Genomic DNA, 18,442 nt, shown 5'->3' with positions numbered 1-18,442 from the left:
CCTGTCCCTCTCTCCTGCTGCAGCTGGTGTTGCTCTGTCTGGTCTCATCTAACACTTTGAAAGTGGCTCCTTTCTTTCACTTTTTTGCAACAGGATATTCACATACTTGTGACCTACTGCCTATTCCTCTGGTAGACCAAGAGGACATAGCAAGATATTAATAATCAAGCACTCCTTTTCTCCTGATGACTCCTTGAGATGTCCAATAAAATTGAGGAGCACAACACTCACGTTCAGAATGTCTGAAATCAATTTTGACAGACTGAAGGTAAAGTCTTGAAAAAGTGTCCAAGAGTCTCTGTGTTCTAAAGTTCTCTTCAAACATCCAGCAGCAAGTGAACAGTATAAAGTGGTTTACCTTTAAGTAGCACTTGAAACCCCCAACAACAACTAGTTTACTCCCAATCAGCTGATCACTGTTAGGAGAGGGTATTAGGTCAAAAGCTATCCACCAAAATGCCATACAGTCTCCTTAATGAGTAGTAGCAGTAATTTAGGTGACAATCAGCCCATTAACGATCCCTCATACAAGGTTCAACTATGCAGTGGCCATCTGCACCATCGAGCCTTTCTGGGCTCGGTGGGCACTGCGGGGACTGGGGTGTTTTATCGGCCCCTTAAATCACATTTTGATTTCATGTTGGTCAGTTTCCTTTGCATTTTGTCTTTTGTTTTTGCAGTTTCCCTTTAAGGGGCTGTTTTTACTTTGTCCCTGATTTTGTTAATTTAGTTTATTTGGTTGACTCAAAAGAGTTACCTATCCGCCATGCAGTGTAATTGTCAGGCACGGGCTCACTACATTTGGACAAACAGGGAAGTGAACCCGAGTTTTGTACATTTCGCTGTCACTTTGAACTGAAGACGCGATGGCAAATAATATCCAGACAAAGTTGAAGAATTATAAGGCTGAGCCTTTTGATGCCAGGTTTCCCAACAAAAACCAAACCTGGAACTGCTTCAAAAGTTACCTGGACTTCCATTGCTGTACTAAAGCACTAACTTCAAAAGGTGCTGATACTACTTCATGCGAGAAGTATCACAGGATGTACAAGTCACTTTGCCCAATTTCATGGATAAACAAATGGAATGATCAGTTGGAAGAGGGCACTTTTCCTGGGAAAATCTGACGTGTGGTTGCAATGTTTCCTACAATGTTTCGAAAACGTACAGCTTTTACCAAAATAAATCCTTCACAAGATGGTGTTTTGTGCAAAACATAGGTTAAACTGGCTTTTCAGTTCAACGCTCCACCTCGGCCATCTCTTTAGAGCCTAAATACCTGGGTAAATCGTTCACTTAGTAGGTGGATTGTAAGTCAGCGAAGACAAGCTGGGTTACATATGGGAAACAAAGGAATGAAAGGTTTAAAAAATAAGATCAAAAAACTGTTTTTGTGAAGTAATAAAGTGAGATAGTTGCCCTAAGAGCAAATGGACCAAATGAGATAGAAAATCAGACCATGAAAATATTCCAATGAAGTAATTTATTTGAAGCATTTCTTATATCCAACAGATTTCATTCAAAAATTCACTTAAGTACCTTCTTTCACACAATTATTTAAATTAACAATTTTAATCTCACAAATATGAAACACAATTACCTAAATTCACACAAAATTATTATATTCAAAAACATTATTTGACAAAAATATTTATTTTCACTTTGAATTTATTTTAATTTATTTGAATTTATTTGGCTTGACTCTAGTTTAATTAGATTGACAATTTTGACAGTATGATTTCTACTAATCATTTTCTACATCCTCATTTACTCTCAAAATCCTCAGGAACATAATCTACATCATTACCTGTATCCTTAATGCTTGTTAATACTCTGAATATTTCATCTTGGTGTCAAAGGCAATACCTACTATCACTCTCTACATTTTCTGTGTTTGTTGAAACATGGTGTTTGGAGACAGGTTCAATTAAAGCATTCAAAAGGGAATTAGACAGTTACCTGAAAGGGAAGAATGTGCAGGGCTATGGAAAGAGGGTGGGGGGAGTGGCACTAGGTGAATTGTTCTCCCTGAACTGAAACATTTCAGTGATTCAGCGATTAAATATTTTATAATAGGCTACATCAGGGGGAATTTTGTGGCCCCCCTGCTGCTGGGGGGATGGAGGCTGGTGGTGGTGGCAAGTAAAGTAAAGTGGGTGGTCATCCCACCAACCCCCAAACTGTCCCCCATTTTATGGGGGGTTGCAGATAAGGCATCTGGCAGCCCGCCCACTCTTAGGCCTATTGAGGCCCTTAAGTTGCCACTTAAACACCACTTGGGGACTTCATCCCACCTCTGCTGCCATAATATGTTGGGCGGGGCAAGGTTAAAGGAAGGTGGCCGGCCTGTAACTTTAACAGCTCGGGCTGAAAGGCGGGAAGGAAGGGGAAGTACCTCCTTTGGGGACTTCCTGTACGTGAAGGGCAGAATTCCCACTCTTACCTCAATGAGGCTGCCCCAGAGTCTTATTTTTGCAGGACAGCCCATTTGAAAGTTGTTGAGCTGCTGACTGATTTTTCGACCGGGAGAGGATACACCCATCCCACCCCACCAGTAAATTCACTGCTAGAAGTTCTTATTTTTTGAGCCAAAATAAAGAGATTTCCTGGTGATCCTACACAGCTGTTATATTTTCTAATATTTTGCAAGAAGTGTTTTAATTTTGTTGTCCCTATAAGAGGTGCATTCAGTGGGTCAGGTAGCTCACTTACAGGTGGAAATTGTACTTTAGCATTTGCCCAATATATTGAAGGTGGCTCTTTTTTCACTTTTTTTCCACCATAATATTCATATCATATCAATCTATCATATTCTGGGTTTGACTGAATTCTGATGAGGATCATAGATGAAAGCTTCCTTTAAGAGTGTTGGTCTCTTAGTTGTAGCACTGGTTCCTCTTGCATTCTGTTGCTCTCTGCCAAATTCTTGCCTTCTTGCTGGAGCCTCTTCACTTTCCCTTTCTCTTATTGCTGCCTCTCACTTCATGTCTACATTTTGCCTTTTTACTCTGGCCTCTTCATCTCCCTGGCTCTACATGCCACTTGTCGCTTTCGCTTACCAAGTAATAATGTGTCATGCCTCAGAACATATTTCATTTGTTTCATGTAAGTTATGAGAAAAAACACAAATGAAATATGAACAACAGTCAGGGATTTATGATGTAAATTCATCGCATTCCTTCCTGGAGTATGGCTAAGGTTGGTTAAAGCAGGTCCGAGTGTTACGGTGTCAACAGGGTCATAGTGTAGGCAGGGCTGCCCAATCCACTGCTAAGACACCAAAACCCCTTTCCCCCTCCATGGTTTGGCATGGTTAGATGTCAATTCTCCCACGACATGCCCCTGAGTTGTATCATCCCACAAAGTTTGGTTGAGATTGGCCCAAGGTCCTCAAGGAGTTTGCCAACAAACAAAGAGGCAGGCAGGCATTTTTCTTTTAAATATATAGATAGTGAGAGAGATAAGACATTGAAAGCCACAGAGGACTAAGGAACACTCATGTGGAATACCTGGAGTGTAACAAATAACCTAAGACATTAAACAGCATGTGCAGCAAGTGACATCAGCTTACCTTATCACTAAACAAGGAACAGCATAAACAAAGGACATGCTGCCTGTGCACTGCACATCTAGGGTGGAAATGAATGAGGGGAGTCCAGCTATGTCGAATGAGTTCTTGAGTGTTAAATCTGCATGTGTCTGTTTTAGGACCTCCAGGCCAATTCAAATCAGGTTAATCAGCAGTTAGGAGCAAAATTGCACGCCAAAGCTATAAGTTAAAATAGGCATGGCTTCTTCACATTACACCCATGTTTTCACCAATTTAACAAAATAACCCTTGATATTTCTTGTCTTTTCTCATGAATGGCTCATGAGGTAATGTCTATTAAAATCCAGGCCTGACCTCATACTTCTGTGTGTACTGCGGAATCAATCTTTTGTATGTGCATGTGGATTTTATATTAACAAAAGCTTATTATGTCTATTCTATCCACTACATCTATTCTTACAATAAGTACTAGGAAGTACAGATGGTTGGTGACTGAAGGATTGGGCTTAGCTCTGATGGTCCCTGAGGTGAAATAACTTTCTCATATGTGGCACCCGCACTCTGTACTTGAAGAATTGCCACCTGGATAAAGCACCAAGAGCCTACACAAGCCTGCAAAGCTAAGGAGGAGTAACAATATTGTCGGAGCACCATTACCTCAAAACTGCACATGTAAATAGAATATCATTTTTCCTAATATTACTGTGGGATACTGTGAAGCAGGCTTGTGGGGGATGTAGGTTGTGTGTGTGACTAATTTCATTAGACGGAAGACGGTCAGGTTGCAAGGTTTAAATCTTCAAAGGGTTAAGGTGTAAAAGTAAGCATTTTGAAGTGGAAATGGACAAGCTAAGATGGGGTACAAGGAAAAAGGTTAGAGCTTACATTTGCATTTGTAGATAAGCTGACAGGTTGTTTGAATTTCAAAGATGAATTAGGAGGTCACAAGGAAAATGTTTGCATCTTGTAGGAGTTCATAGGTAAACAAATAGTGGGGATATCATATTTTTATTGACCCAAAAGCAAAGGCAAGATGGTAACATGAAATATCTTATATTTGGAAGGGTTTGAATTTCAAAGGGGTGTGAAAACAATGTTTGTAAAGATAAAAGGGGAGGAAGTATATTTAAGGAAGGATTGAAAGCTGTATGAGGGGTGTGGCCATGTGATCTTGAAGAGGGTGCTGTGTGAACACAGCCCTGCGAAGAAAGCAGCTTCTAGTCATCTTAGAGAAACGTCTGGTTGTTCAAGAAGCAAGGTTTTGTTACAAGCCTTGGATTTCCATTGTCAAGTGAGAGGGAGAGAGAAGCTTGTGAAATACCTCTCTCATAGCAACATTGGGTACCTTGCAGTAATATTACTGGATGTTTTATGGATTGAGAATCTATTGTGACTGTTGCCTGAAAAGGGTGTCTATTTGTGACTATAGTTAAGTAGAAATCTTTTGGGAAATGTTATAAGACTAAATTTAACTGTGTTACCGTAACCTTGGGCATTTAAGTTTTCTTATCTTTTGTTAGTAAATGTTTTAATTTAATATTTAAAATCTCCAAAAGTAGTAGTGGAATCTTTAGTTCTGACTTCAGTGCACATACCTTCTCATAATAAAATGCAAATTGCAAATCTTCGTGATAGCTTGGCCAAGTTTCCCTTTGGAATTTGGTCAGCCCGGCAATTATCACCTGCCATATCATAATACATACCTTTTTGACTTGGACTCTTTGCATTTCTTCATTGCGCCTGTGTTACCATCCTGGAATTTCCTACCTGATAGCATTGAAGGGGGTACCATTAGTATAAGCCTGCAGTCATTCATGGAGAAAGATCCCCACCAACAATTTCCTGGGGCACCAAATGATGGGCTAAAGATTCCAGCTTTGTGAACGACACCCAGGAACAAAATGAATAAAAATCAGAAACAGCCAACACCTTGAGCAGAACATGATTCAAAATATGGATGAAAGCTTGTAACTGTGGCTCATTGCAACCGAAAGCAAACATCCTTTCTTGCTGAAAGGCACTTTCCCTCAATACTTTATAATCCTCTTTCTCTTCCATGCATGAATATATCTGAAGTGTTTACAATATGAGGAAGTGTTCAATAATGAGTGGCTAAGGTTCACTTACTCTGTTGAAATGATGAGCTATCTCCCTTACCTGACAGTTTCAACAGAAATGTGTTGACAGTCTCATGCCGAGGGGAACATCTTACGTTTGCAAGTGAGAGAAGAAATGTACCAATGTACGGGGCTGGGGCTTGTGTTTTTGCACTCATTCACGGGATGTGGGCATCGCTGGTAAGGGCAGTATTTATTTCCCACCTGTAATTATCCCTCAGAAGGTGGTGATGAGCTGCCTTCTTGAACTGGTGCAGTCCATGAGGTGTAGGTACACCCACAGTGCTGTTAGGGAGGGAGTTCCAGGATTTTGACTCAGTGACAGTAAAGGAACGACGATATATTTCCAAGTCAGGATGGTGAGTGACTTGGAGGGGAACTTCCAGGTGGTGATGTTCCCATGTACCTGCTGCTCTTGTCCTTCTAGGTGATAGTGGTCATGGGTTTGGAAGGTGCTGCCGGATGCCTTGCCAAGTTGCTGCAATGCACCTTGTAGAAGGTACACACTGCTGCCACTGTGCGTCGGTGGTGGAGAGAGTGAATGTCGAAGGTGGTGTATCAAGTGCTAATCAAACTAGTTGCTTGTCCTGGATGATGTCGAGCTTCTTGAGTGTAATGGGAGCTGTACTCATCCAGGCAGGAGAGTATTCCATCACACTCCTGACTTGTGCCTTGTAGATTGTGAATGGGCTTTGGGGAGTCAGGAGGTGAGTCATTTGCCATAGAATACCCAACCTCCCAGTACTTATATGGTTAGTCCAGTTCAGTTTGTGGTACATGGTGATCCCCAGGATGTTGTTATTGGGGAATTCAGTGATGGTAATGCCATTGAATGTCAAGACAAGTAGTTGGATTCTTTCTATTGAGACAATAATTGCCTGGCACTTGTAGGGTGTGAAATTTACTTGCCACCCATCAGCCCAAGCCTGGATATTGTCCTGGTCTTGCTGCATTTGGACATGCACTGCTTCAGTATCTGAGGAGTCACAAATGATGCTGAACATTGTGCAATCATCAGCGAACATCCCCACTTCTGACCTTATGTTGGAAGGAAGGTCATTGATGAAGCAGCTAAAGATGGTCGGGTGGAGGACACTGCCCTGAGGAACTCCTGCAGTGATGTTCTGGAGCTGAGAGGACTGACTTCCGACAACCACAACCATCTTTCTTTGTGCTCGGTATGACTCCAACCAGTGGAGAGCTTTCCACAGAAGGATGCCCAGCAAACCCCTCCAGGGGGAGCGGGGGACTCTCTCATTGTCAGGCACTCAATGTCTGATTGAGGGACCTGACATCAAGAATGGCGGAGGGCTTCTGGAAGCCATTTCCAACCCCTTAACCCATCCAACCACCAGCGCCCCCCCTCCCACCAAACCCCCACTCATCCCCCACACCCTCTGCCTGTGGCCCACATTCCTCCTTCATCACCTGTGTCCAGGGATTCAAAGACTATCCCTGGTGAAGCCCTTATAGCATCACCGGCATCAACCACCACTCCCAGCGCTGCTACTGGCCTTGATTGGCTGGCAGGTCCTGGGGCCAGGATTCCTCAGATAAGGCCTGACATTAGCCAGTTAAGTGCCTGACAGGCATCGAGCCCCCGCCATGGATGTACAACGGGCTTTTCATCAGTCCTTTGACCAGTGAGCGAGACCCCTTTTACCATATTAAATCTATGTCCTCTGGTTACTGGCTCCCCTGCCAGTGGAAGCACTTTCCACCCATCTACTCTGTGAAAACTCTTTATAATTTTGAATAGGTCTATTAAATCTTCACTGAACTGCTGAAAGAGGAATAGTCTCAGCTTTCCCAGTCTCTACATTACTGAAGGCCCTTATCCCCGTTATCGTACTAATGTTGTAATTGGGTTAGCACCTCTGTTTAAATAACACACAGAGGAATGGAATCTGGGCAAATTTGTTCACTGATGTGACATTGAAGAAGGAGTGTTACTCTGTATCTAATCTGTGGTGTATTTACCTGAGGATGTGTTTGATATGATATTAAAACAACGACTTGTATTCATACAGCACCTCTAACATAATAAAATATCCCAAGGTGCTTCCCAGGATGATAACCCCCCCCCACCCCTAAGGATGTTGATAGTGGGGGATTCAGTGATGGTAATGCCATTGAATGTCAAGTGAAAATGGTTGGATTCTCTCTGTTTGGAGATGGTCATGGCCTGGCATTTGAGTGTCATGAATGTTACTTGCCATTATCAACCCAAGCCTGGATATTGTCCAGGTCTTGCTGCATTTGGACATGGACTGCTTCAGTATCTGAGGAGTCACAAATGGTGCTGAACATTGCACAATCATCAGTGAACGTCCCCATTTCTGACCTTATGATGGAAGAAAGGTTATTGATGAAGCAGCTGAAGATGGCTGGGCCAAGGACACCACCCTGAGGAACTCTTGCAGTGATGCCCTGGAACTGAGATGATTGACCTCCAACAACCACAACCATCTTCCTTTGTGCTAGGTATGACTCCAGCCAGCAGAGATTTTCCACTTAATTCCCATTGACTCCAGTTTTGCTAGGGCCTCTTGATGCCACACTCAGTCAAATACTGCCTTGATGTCAAGGGCAGTCACTCTCACCTCACCTCGGGAGTTCAGCTCTTTTCTCCATGTTTAGACCAGGACTGTAATGAGGTCAGGAGCTGAGTAGCCCTGGCAGAACCCAAACTGAGTGTCAGTGAGCAGGTTGTTTCTGAATAAGAGCCACTTGATAGCACTGTCGATGACATGTTCCATCACATTACTGATCATGGAGAGCAGACTGATGGGGTGATAATTAGTCGGGTTGGATTTGTTCTGCTTTTTGTGTACAGGACCCCGAACAATTTTCCACTTTGCTGTAGCTGTACTGGAACAGCTTGGTTAGGGGCAAGTTCTGGAGCACAAGTCTTCAGTACTATCGCTGAATATTGTCAGGGCCCTTGGCCTTTGCAGTATCCAGTGCCTTCAGCTGTTTCTTGACATCATGTGGAGTGAATTGAATTGATTGAAGACTGGCATCTATGATGCTGGGGACCTCAGGAGGAGGCTGAGATGGATCATCCACTCGGCACTTCTGGCTGAAGATTGCAGAAAATGCTTGAGCCTTATCTTTTGCACTGATGCGCTGGGCTCCTCCATCATTAAGGATGGGGATATTTGTGGAGCCTCCTCCTCCAGTGACTTGTTTAATTGTCCACCACCATTCACGACTGGACGTGGCAGGACTGCAGAGCTTAGGTCTGATTTGTTGGTTGCAGAATTGTTTAGCTCTGTCTATCACTTGCTGCTTATGCTTTTTGGCACACAAGTAGTCCTGAGTTTGTTGCTTCACCAGGTTGACACCTCATTGTTAGATATGCCTGGTGCTGCTCCTGGCATACCCTCCTGCACTCTTCATTGAACCAGGGTTGATCCCTTGGCTTGATGGTGATGATAGGGTGGGGGATATGCCGGGCCATGAGGTTACAGGTTGTGGTTGAGTACAATTCTGCTGCTGCTGATGGCCCACAGTGCTTCATGGATGCCCAGTTTTGAGTTACTAGATCTGTTCAAAATCTATCCCATTTAGCACAGTGGTAGTGTCACACAACACGATGGAGGGTATCCTCAATGTAAAGATGGGATATCGTCTCCACAAGGACTATGCGGCGGTCACTCCTTCCAATAATTTCATGGTTTGGCTTCATCCCTTTTTGTAGGCTTCGTGGCAGTTCAATACAACTGAGTGGGTTGCTAAGCCACTTCAGGGGGCAGCTAAAAGTCAACCACATTGCTTTGGGTTTGGAGTCACATGTAGGCCAGACCAGGTAAGGACAGCAGATTTCCTTCCCTAAAGGACATTCGTGAACCAGATGGGTTTCATGACAATCGACAATGGTTTCATGAATCTTGCCTTATTTTTTCTTTTTCAATTCCAGATTCATGAGCTGAATTTAAATTCCACCAGCTGCCATGGTGGGATTTGAATTTGTGTTCTCCGAGCATTAGCCTGCTCCTCTGGGTTACTAGTCCCCTCTGTTACTGTCATGTGAGGAGGGGTAAAATATGATTGCCATGTCCTATCACACCAAGTCTGACCGTAACATGTTTCATGAAGGATTAGAAGGATGAAGGTATTCTCTCAATGTCTGTGCTTAATCATTTACATGCTGATTGCAAAGAAACAAGTCTGACAGGCTTTCTTCAGGTTTAAAACAAAAAGAGGTTTATTTTTTATTGAGTTAAAACACCACCCAAGTAAAGGTTTTCAAAATATTTAAAAATGTAATCCCACACTTCTCGGACTTTCACAACCCATGTTCACACAAGCATGCAAAAAATATAGTTATACTGTAATTTAACATTCAATACTGAAAGATAAAACAGGGTTATGGTCTAACATGAGAGTTCACGGTTTATGAGTCCTTGGCTGGTCACTGTGGCAGTGGCAGAAATGTTTCCAAGTTCCTGTAGATTCCAGGAGTTGAATTGAAGCCCATGTAACTGCAATTGCTGGAAACAATTTTTTTTTAACCTATAATCCACTTTTCCAAAAAGTCGATGATAATAGCTTGTATTAACAAAATTTCCAAATAGTTACAGGACCTCTTTCTTCCCGTAATGATTTCAGAAGGGGTTTGTTCATCTGATGGCTGAACCAACAGTTGCCTTTTTCATGGCCAAGGGATGAATAAACTCTGTAATGTCCCAGCTATTAACCCCCTGAATGAGTCATTATCCATCCTGATTAAATAAAAAGACATATCTCCATATAACCACTATTCTAGCTAACTTTTTTTCTCTGCTGGAGAGGTAATCTTATAAAAATGCAAATGCTAGGTCCAATAAATTTCAATAAAGCCCTTTGAAGTGGCTCTTGTCATCCTCAGGTGTGAAATCCCAGAGAAGAATATTGTGACATGTCCGAATTGTAATTCGTATTGGAACTTTCCAGAAGCTGGTCAGCTTGCAAAACCAGACATCAGGCGACTTATGGCAGCCATCTTTAGTCAGTGTATTTTCTTGACTTTAAAAATGTCCTTTTTAAACAGTTCAGCAAATGTTTGACCAGCTGGTGAAAATACAGATTAATATCACTGATGCACAAGTCACATCATTGTGACATATCATACAAAATTTGACCCCACATCACATAAGAACATATTAGGGCAGCTGATCAAATTTCTGGTCAAGGAGGTAGGTTTTAAAGGAGGATAGAGAGGTAGAGAGGCAGAGAATTTTAGGGAGGGAATTCCAATGTCAAAGGCCCAGGCAGCTGAAGGCATGGCTGCCACTGGTGGAAAAGTTAAAACTGAGGATGTGCAAGGCATCAGAATTGGACACTGCTGAGATTTCAGAGGGTTGTAGGGATGGAAGAGGTTACAGAGATATCGAAGAAGGAGGTCATGAAGGAATTTGAATCAAGAATGAGAATTTTCAAATTGAGGTATTGTTGGACTGGAAGTCAATGTAGGTCAACAAGCAAAGCAGTGCTGGGTCGTGGTTTACTGGACAGCAGGGATCCCCGCATTTCTATATGTTTCAGAGACTTGGACAACCTACAGCAGACACCTCAAAGCACTGGAGAAGCACCACCAGTGGCACCTTCACAAGATCCTCCAAATCCAGCGGCAGGAAAGGCAATTCAACAGCAGCATCTTCTCCCAGGCCAACTTATCCAGCATCGAGATGCTAAACATTCAAAACCAGCTCTTCTGGGCAGGAAATGTCATTCGTATGCCTGACACCAGACTCCGGAAGCAATGTCTCCGCTCAGAACTTGACCACGGTGGGGGACTCCCAGGAGGACAGTAGAAACACTGTGGGGATGCCCTCAAAGGATCCCTGAAGAGATCAGATATACCCACTGATTCATGGGAGAACCTGGCTTGTGACCCACCAGAATGCAGAGGGCTCTTTCATAAAGGCACTGAACACATTGAGTGATTTCATCAGGAACGTGCAGGGACAAAGTCAAGGAGCGAGTGCACAAACCTCCGAACAACCCATCAACCCAATCCTTCAAGCACCACCCACCCCCATGTTGCAGAGTCTGCAGATTACACATTGGACTTACCAACTACCTCAGAACCTTCAAACCAGAGTGGAACCAACTTACCCTCGATGCCAAGGGACTGCCTAATAAAAAGAGCAGATGGGTGAAAAGGAATTGGAGTGAGTCACGATATGGCCAGAAGAGATTTGGATGAGTTCAGGTTTATGCAGGCTAGAAGATGGCAGGCCAGCCAGCAATAGACTGAATAGTCAAGTCGAGAGGTCACAAAGAGTTCAATGGGGTTTTGAGGAACTGTGGAGCTGTGGCAGGGCGATGTTACAGAGGTGGAAGTAGGCGTTCCTGGTAATAGAGCAGATACGTGCATGGAAGGAAATTTCTGGGTAAACATGACACCAAGCTTTAGTTTAGCTTCAGATAGTGAACAGGCAGATACAGAGCAAAACTCTGTATCTAACCCAGCATTGTACCTGGCCTGGGAAAGTTTGATGGGGACAGTGTAGAGAGAACTTTACTCTGTATCTAGCCCCGTGCTGTACCTGCCCTGGGAGTGTTTGATGGTGACAGTGTAGAGGGAGCTTTAATTTGTATCTAACCCCATGCTGTACCTGCCCTAGAGTGTTTGAAGGTGACAGTGTAGAGGGAGCTTTACTCTGTATCTAACCCCATGCTGTACCTGCCCTAGAGTGTTTGAAGGTGACAGTGTAGAGGGAGCTTTACTCTGTATCTAACCCCATGCTGTACCTGCCCTAGAGTGTTTGATGGGGACAGTGTAGAGGGAGCTTTACTCTGTATCTAACCCTGTGCTGTACCTGCCCTGGGAGTGTTTGATGGGGACAACAGCATGGGTGGGGAACCTTTTTAATATCAAGTGGCCACTCACACAGACAAAATCAGTCACGGGCCACAGACACATAAAAGCCCACTTAATTTTTTTTTAGAGAGACTACAGAAACATTCAACACACCCACTGCTTTAATGCAATGGCTGAGTTTTCTTTTCCTTAATGAGCCCTGTGATGTCTGCTGGCACTGTTGATGTTGCTAATTGCAACTGGCTTTCCAAATCCACGTCTGTTAATGTGGCATGCAGACGCTTCTTTGTGTGAGAAAGTATTGAAAGAAACTGCTTACAACAGTATGTAGTTCCAAACAGCGATGCAATTATCAGCACGGGCCTCCTCACATTTGGAAGCTTATTGCCGCCTACGTGAAGTCTGCATAATTCCAGGAAAGGCAGGTTATCGTATTTAGCCTTGAGTTCAATGTTGCTTTGCAGCTCTATAACTTCACGTTGAAGGTCTTCAGGTACATCGACTGCTTCAATATTGAGCGGTATGGCAAAAATGTTTAATTTCAGCTCTTTCAGTTTTAGGTCTTGAAATCACTCTGAAGTAAATTTGCACACCCCCTGGCATACTCCACAGTTAATGCAGGTTTTTGTTTCTGAAGGGTAGAAAAACGCACTGCATGCCTTTTTCCAGTTGCATTTGCCACAGCTTCAATTTGGCTTCAAATGATTTCACATTTGAAAGAAGGGATGTAAGAAGCTGGTTAGGCCCTTGCAATTTAACATTGAGCTCAGACATGTCGACCATGAAAGCCAAGTTACACAGCCACTCATTGTCACTCAGCTCAGCCACAGGTTTCCCTTCATTCCATGAAAAGTTTCACTTTGTCCCTCAGTTCATAAAAACCGTATCAGCAAACACCAACCCTGCCATCCCAGCTGAGCCATTGCAATTCACAACAGTAAACTAAATTGCCTTATTCTGATTCAATGTCTTTCAATAACTCCTCAAACTGATGACTGTTTCACACTTTTAATGAAGTTACTGCTCAATATTAATGTCAACATTACATTGTGCAGTTGCACGGACTGTGCAGAGATTCTCCTGATGAATGATGCAGTGACATAAAAATCAGTTTACTTGGATCAAGGTTGAGGAGATTCATTTCTTTCTTGATTAGAGCAATGAATCGCTTTGAGATCCAACCATAGCTGGAGTGCCATTAGTCGTAAGAGTACTTAAGTTTTCAAATGATAACTGAAGCCCATGCACTGCTGACGTAACCTTCTCAAATATATCTTCAGTTTTGGCGGTGCCATGAATTGCTACTAAAGCAAGCAAGTCCTCTCAAATCTCAAAATCTGCTGTGATTCCACACAGAAAAATCATCAATTTTTATGTACTTGTTATGTCTGTTGCTTCATCAATAACCAGAGAATAAAATTCAAATCTGCCGCAGAATCTTTCAGAGACTTTTCAATGTCTTGAGCCATATCATTAATTCGATCTGACATGATCCCACGAGATAAGCTCACACTCTCCAATAACTTGATATCCTGTGGAGCCAGTAAAACTGCAGTCGCAATGCTACACTCCTTTACAAACTCTCCTTCTGAATGAGACCTAAACACTTTTGTGATAAGTTCACTCACCACATAACGGGCATGTGTAACACTGTCCATCGCCTTTCTCGGTCTTGTGAAAATTGTTTCCTGTGTCCTCACATTCTTTTTAAGTGCTTTAATTTAGTCCACTCACATTTGTCTTTAAAGTTCTGCCTGTTTGATGGGCTTCGTGCTGTGGTGTCTTTCCAAGTTGACTTTCTCATGACGGAAATTGTTTCTCCACAAATCAGGCACACGGGTCTGCCTTTAACCTCCACAAAAAAAAACTAATCATTTGTTAATTTTTCATTAAAGGCATGAGACTCCGCATCCACGTTTTTTCTTTTTTTTGCAGTAGCCATATTTAATTTTTGCTTTTACTCCGTCAATATCCCTAATCAGCATCTCCTAACATCCCGGTTGTGCTGTTCAAGAGAAGCGTAGCCAGAAAATGAACTCAGTCCCCACGAGGCTCATCTTCCTTGTGTCTGGAAGCAGGAGCTGCTTCTAAATTAGCATGAATGGCGAGTGCAGAATGGAGAAATCCCTCACTGACAGGGGCTTGTTGCTGCATTACCTTCAACCCCCTCAAAAGAGAGAGCTCAAGCTCCTGGCTTTCCAAGATTTGAAGTGACGGAATATAACAGAAATATTGTATAATTTCAAATTAGATAACACTAAATCACCCAAAAAAGCCTAGAATACCATAGCTTCAGTGTCTCAATCGCAGCATTCCTGAAATTCAGCTCAACTTTTGGCTTGCTTTCCTTTCCCATTCTCTCCCTCTGTGTCTCTGTTTTGCTCACTCTCTCTCCTTTCCCACTCCGTCTCCACCCCAAACCAGCCCACGGGAGTGACTCAACAACGCAAGGCTCTGGCCAACTCCCAGTCCAAGGCTGCAACCGGGCCTGGAGCCTGGGCCTCTGCAGGGGCTGAGCCCCTGTCCTGGGAGAGGGGAGGTGCAGGGTGAGCCACTGATGAAGTCTGGTGTCCTTTTCCCTTTTTCCCCTGCCCCGGATCACTCATAATTCACCACCCAATTGACAGCTTCCCATTCCTACCGGGCATTCCTGCTCCCTGGTCTCAGGCCTCGCTTTCTCCTCATAGCCTGGGCCTCTGGCGACTGCGGCCAAAGCTCAGGATTAGAACATGGCGGTGACTATCCCAGAATGCACCCTGGGGAGCTGGGGGATATGGGGGAGTGGGGCCTGATTTTGAAATCTCACCGTGCACCACATAAAAAAATGCAACAGGCTGGATCCAGCCCCCGGGCCAGGGGTTCCCTAACCCTTGTATAGAGGAAGCTTCACTGTATCTAACCCCGTGCTGTACCTGCCCTGGGGGAGTTTGATGGGGACATTGTAGAGGAAGCTTTACTCTGTATCTAACCCTGTGCTGTACCTGCCCTGGGAATGTTTGATGGGGAAAGTATAGAGGAAGCTTTACCATGTATTTAACCCCGTGCTGTACATGTCCTGGGAGTGTTTGATGGAGAAATATAGAGGAAGGTTTACTCTGTATCTAACCCCATGCTGTACCTGCCCTGGGAGTGTTTGATAGGAGCAGTATAAAGGAAGCTTTACTCTGTATCTAACCCTGTGCTGTACCTGCCCTAGGGGAGTTTGATGGGGACAGTGTAGAGGAACATTTACTCTGTATCTAACCCTGTGCTGTACTTGTCCTGGGAGCGTTTGATGGGATAGTGTAGTGGGATATTTACTGCAGTGATTGTAGGTATAACCTTACCTACTGTCTCTAGGGGTCACGTGATTATACTGAAAAATGAGCCCTAAGTGTGTGTAATCTTAGGGGTGGAGTTTTCCTGTCATGGACCTGGTTCAAGTATGTCGCTTCTAAATGAGTTCTGTAATAAGTTATCTGTTTCAAATAAGAAACCTGTCCGGTACATCAGGTTCATTACAATTGGTGACGAGGAGCAATATCTCCGGCGCTGCACCTCGGCCTCGTGAATTGTGAGTACACCAATGCTTAAGGGAAGAAAGAAAAATATACTCACCAGTCATGCCACTTTTCGGCAGAATCAACCCTTACTACTCACCAAAGGAAGACTAGAGCCAGGACATAGAGCGCTTAGGTTTTTATTATGTGGTGAATAAAATAACAGCGGATGAGAAGCAGAAAGCAATTTTTTATGTGTCTGTGGTAACAAGACATATAACCTCATCTGTAGTCAGACAGCTCCAAATACACCCAACTCCACATCTTTTAACGAGCAGGTAAACCTCGTGAAGATGCATTTTCATCCAAAGCCATCAGTAATTATGCAGAGATTTAAGTTCAACTCCAGAATAAGGGCCCCCGAAGAGTCCATCACAACTTATATAGTCAAGTTGAAGCAGTTGACTAAGCACTGCATCTTTGGAGGCACACTGAATAACATGTTGAGGGACCGGTTGGTTTGTGGCGTTCATGACGACGCCATTCAGGGCTGTTTACCTGCAGCAGTTAACATTGATTTGAAGTGCGCCATGGAAATAGCGCTAGCAACGGAGAGCGCTGAGAGGGACTCACGGGATGTACAGATAGTGCAACATGACACCTTTCTTCATTTGGGGCAGGAATATACCTCCGGACATGGCGTGAAAACCAGAGAGACAGTCGCGAAGCGGGATACAGTCTCTGCTGCTCAAAAAACAAAAAGGTATAGTGAAAGCATTTCACTAGCAATTCAAAAGTCAACATGTTACCGATGTGGGGCTAAGAACATACTGGAAACCTACAGATTTAAAGAGGCAGAATGCCATTATTACCACAAAAAAGGGCATGTAATAAAGCAATGGAGGGCAAAATCAAGACAGCCAATCAGACAGCAGACCAAGATGATTGAAGTGCACAATATAACAGAACCAGAAGCTGTTGATATTGACATTTATTCCCTATACAATGTCAAAGCAGTAAAACTGAACCAATAACCGTCACCCTTCTAGTGAATGGGAAGCTTCTAGCCATGGAGGTAGATACGGGGACATTGACCACAGTAGTGGGAGAACGCACATTTTAGTACTTAAGTGAAGGTACCCAGGCACTGAATCTGGACCAAACCACAGTTCAGCTGAAGATATACTCTGGCGAGTCAATATAGGTTAGAGGCATCGCCACTGTACCTGTTTCCTATAGGCAACAGACAACTCAGCTTCCAGTGCTCATAGTGACAGGTGAAGGACCTAGTCTTCTGGGCCATGATTGGTTTTGAAAAATTAAGCTCAATTGGTCAGAAGTCTTTCATGTGAGAGCAGGAAAAGTTCCTGAATTAAGGGAATATGACAGTGTTTTTCGGGATGAGTTAGGAGAATTGAAGGGCATCCACAAGAAGCAAGGGTCCCTCAGGTCAGAGCTGGTTCCACGGGAAAATCATGAAAAGAAGTGAAATGAATACAGCGCCACTCTGAACCACCTGAAGAAACAGTTGGCAGAAAAATCTCAATAATGTTCAATGTTCCAGGAGGAAGCTAAAAGATGCAAGAAAGAGACGAAGGAGCTGAAGAATCAGCTGACTGAAACAAAAGATACATTAGCAGGAAAAGCTGTGGAACTTTCCAAGATGCAAATGGATAATGAAGCCATGAGTAGCTTAACCATCGAACCGAACCAAGTTAACATTTCACAAGAAAGAAATCTGGCCGACTGTGAAATCAAAACGAAGGACGAGAAAAAACTCTGTGGCAAACAGCAAAAGAAAATTCAGAAAGGCTCATTGGCTTTACCTCCAGAGCCCTTTCTGCAGCTGAGAAGGATTATTCCCAACTTGAAAAGGAAGGTTTATCAGTGATATTCGGAGTGAAGAAATTCCATCAGCATCCTTATGGGCGACATCTCACCTTTGAGTCTGACCATAAACCATTAATGGGTCTATTCAGTGAGGATAAAGCCATTCCACCAATAGCATCAGCCAGAATTCAACATTGGGTTTTGATATTATCTGTGTATGAGTATTCCTTTATGCACTGTCCTGGCTGACATATTGCAAATGCAGATGCATTCAGTCATCTCCTGTTACCAGATAGCATTGTACATGTCCAGTGCCACAGGAAATTGTGCTTGTGCTGAGTTTTTTGGAATCTTCGCCGACCCATATGAAGCAAATAAAGAATTGGACAAACCAGGATCCAATTTTCGCAAAGGTCCGAGACTAGGTATTGCAAGGATGGCCAAATACACCAGTGCCTGAAGAGATGAGACCATTCCATGTCCGGTAAACAGTGTCAAATTGTCAAGATGGAATTTTGTTGTGGGGATCAAGAATTGTTGTCCCTTCACAAGTTAGAGAACCACTCTTGACAGGACTTCACATCCAGGCATATCAAATATGAAAATGATTGTGTGAAGCTACGTCTGGTTACCAGACATTGACAGTGACATTGAA

General features: G+C 43.4%; 1 protein-coding gene across 1 annotated transcript; it reads left to right on the top strand.

Moving 5' to 3' along the window:
• Positions 1 to 866: 866 nt before the first annotated feature.
• On the top strand, positions 867 to 1,127 carry LOC121287319 (cytochrome c oxidase subunit 6B1-like). The gene has a single exon (XM_041205097.1). The coding sequence runs from the start codon at positions 867 to 869 to the stop codon at positions 1,125 to 1,127; it is 261 nt and encodes an 86-aa protein (XP_041061031.1).
• The last annotated feature ends 17,315 nt before the right edge of the window (positions 1,128 to 18,442 follow it).

The sequence above is a fragment of the Carcharodon carcharias genome, chromosome 14, assembly GCF_017639515.1.
Source record: "Carcharodon carcharias isolate sCarCar2 chromosome 14, sCarCar2.pri, whole genome shotgun sequence".
Classification (NCBI taxonomy): domain Eukaryota; kingdom Metazoa; phylum Chordata; class Chondrichthyes; order Lamniformes; family Lamnidae; genus Carcharodon; species Carcharodon carcharias.
The sequence above is the reverse complement of the archived record's forward strand: the minus strand, read 5'-3'. Positions and strand labels throughout refer to the sequence as shown.

Bases quoted from the DNA above. Each gene is read 5' to 3' on its own strand.
- LOC121287319 (XM_041205097.1), top strand. From the start codon at position 867: ATGGCAAATAATATCCAGACAAAGTTGAAGAATTATAAGGCTGAGCCT.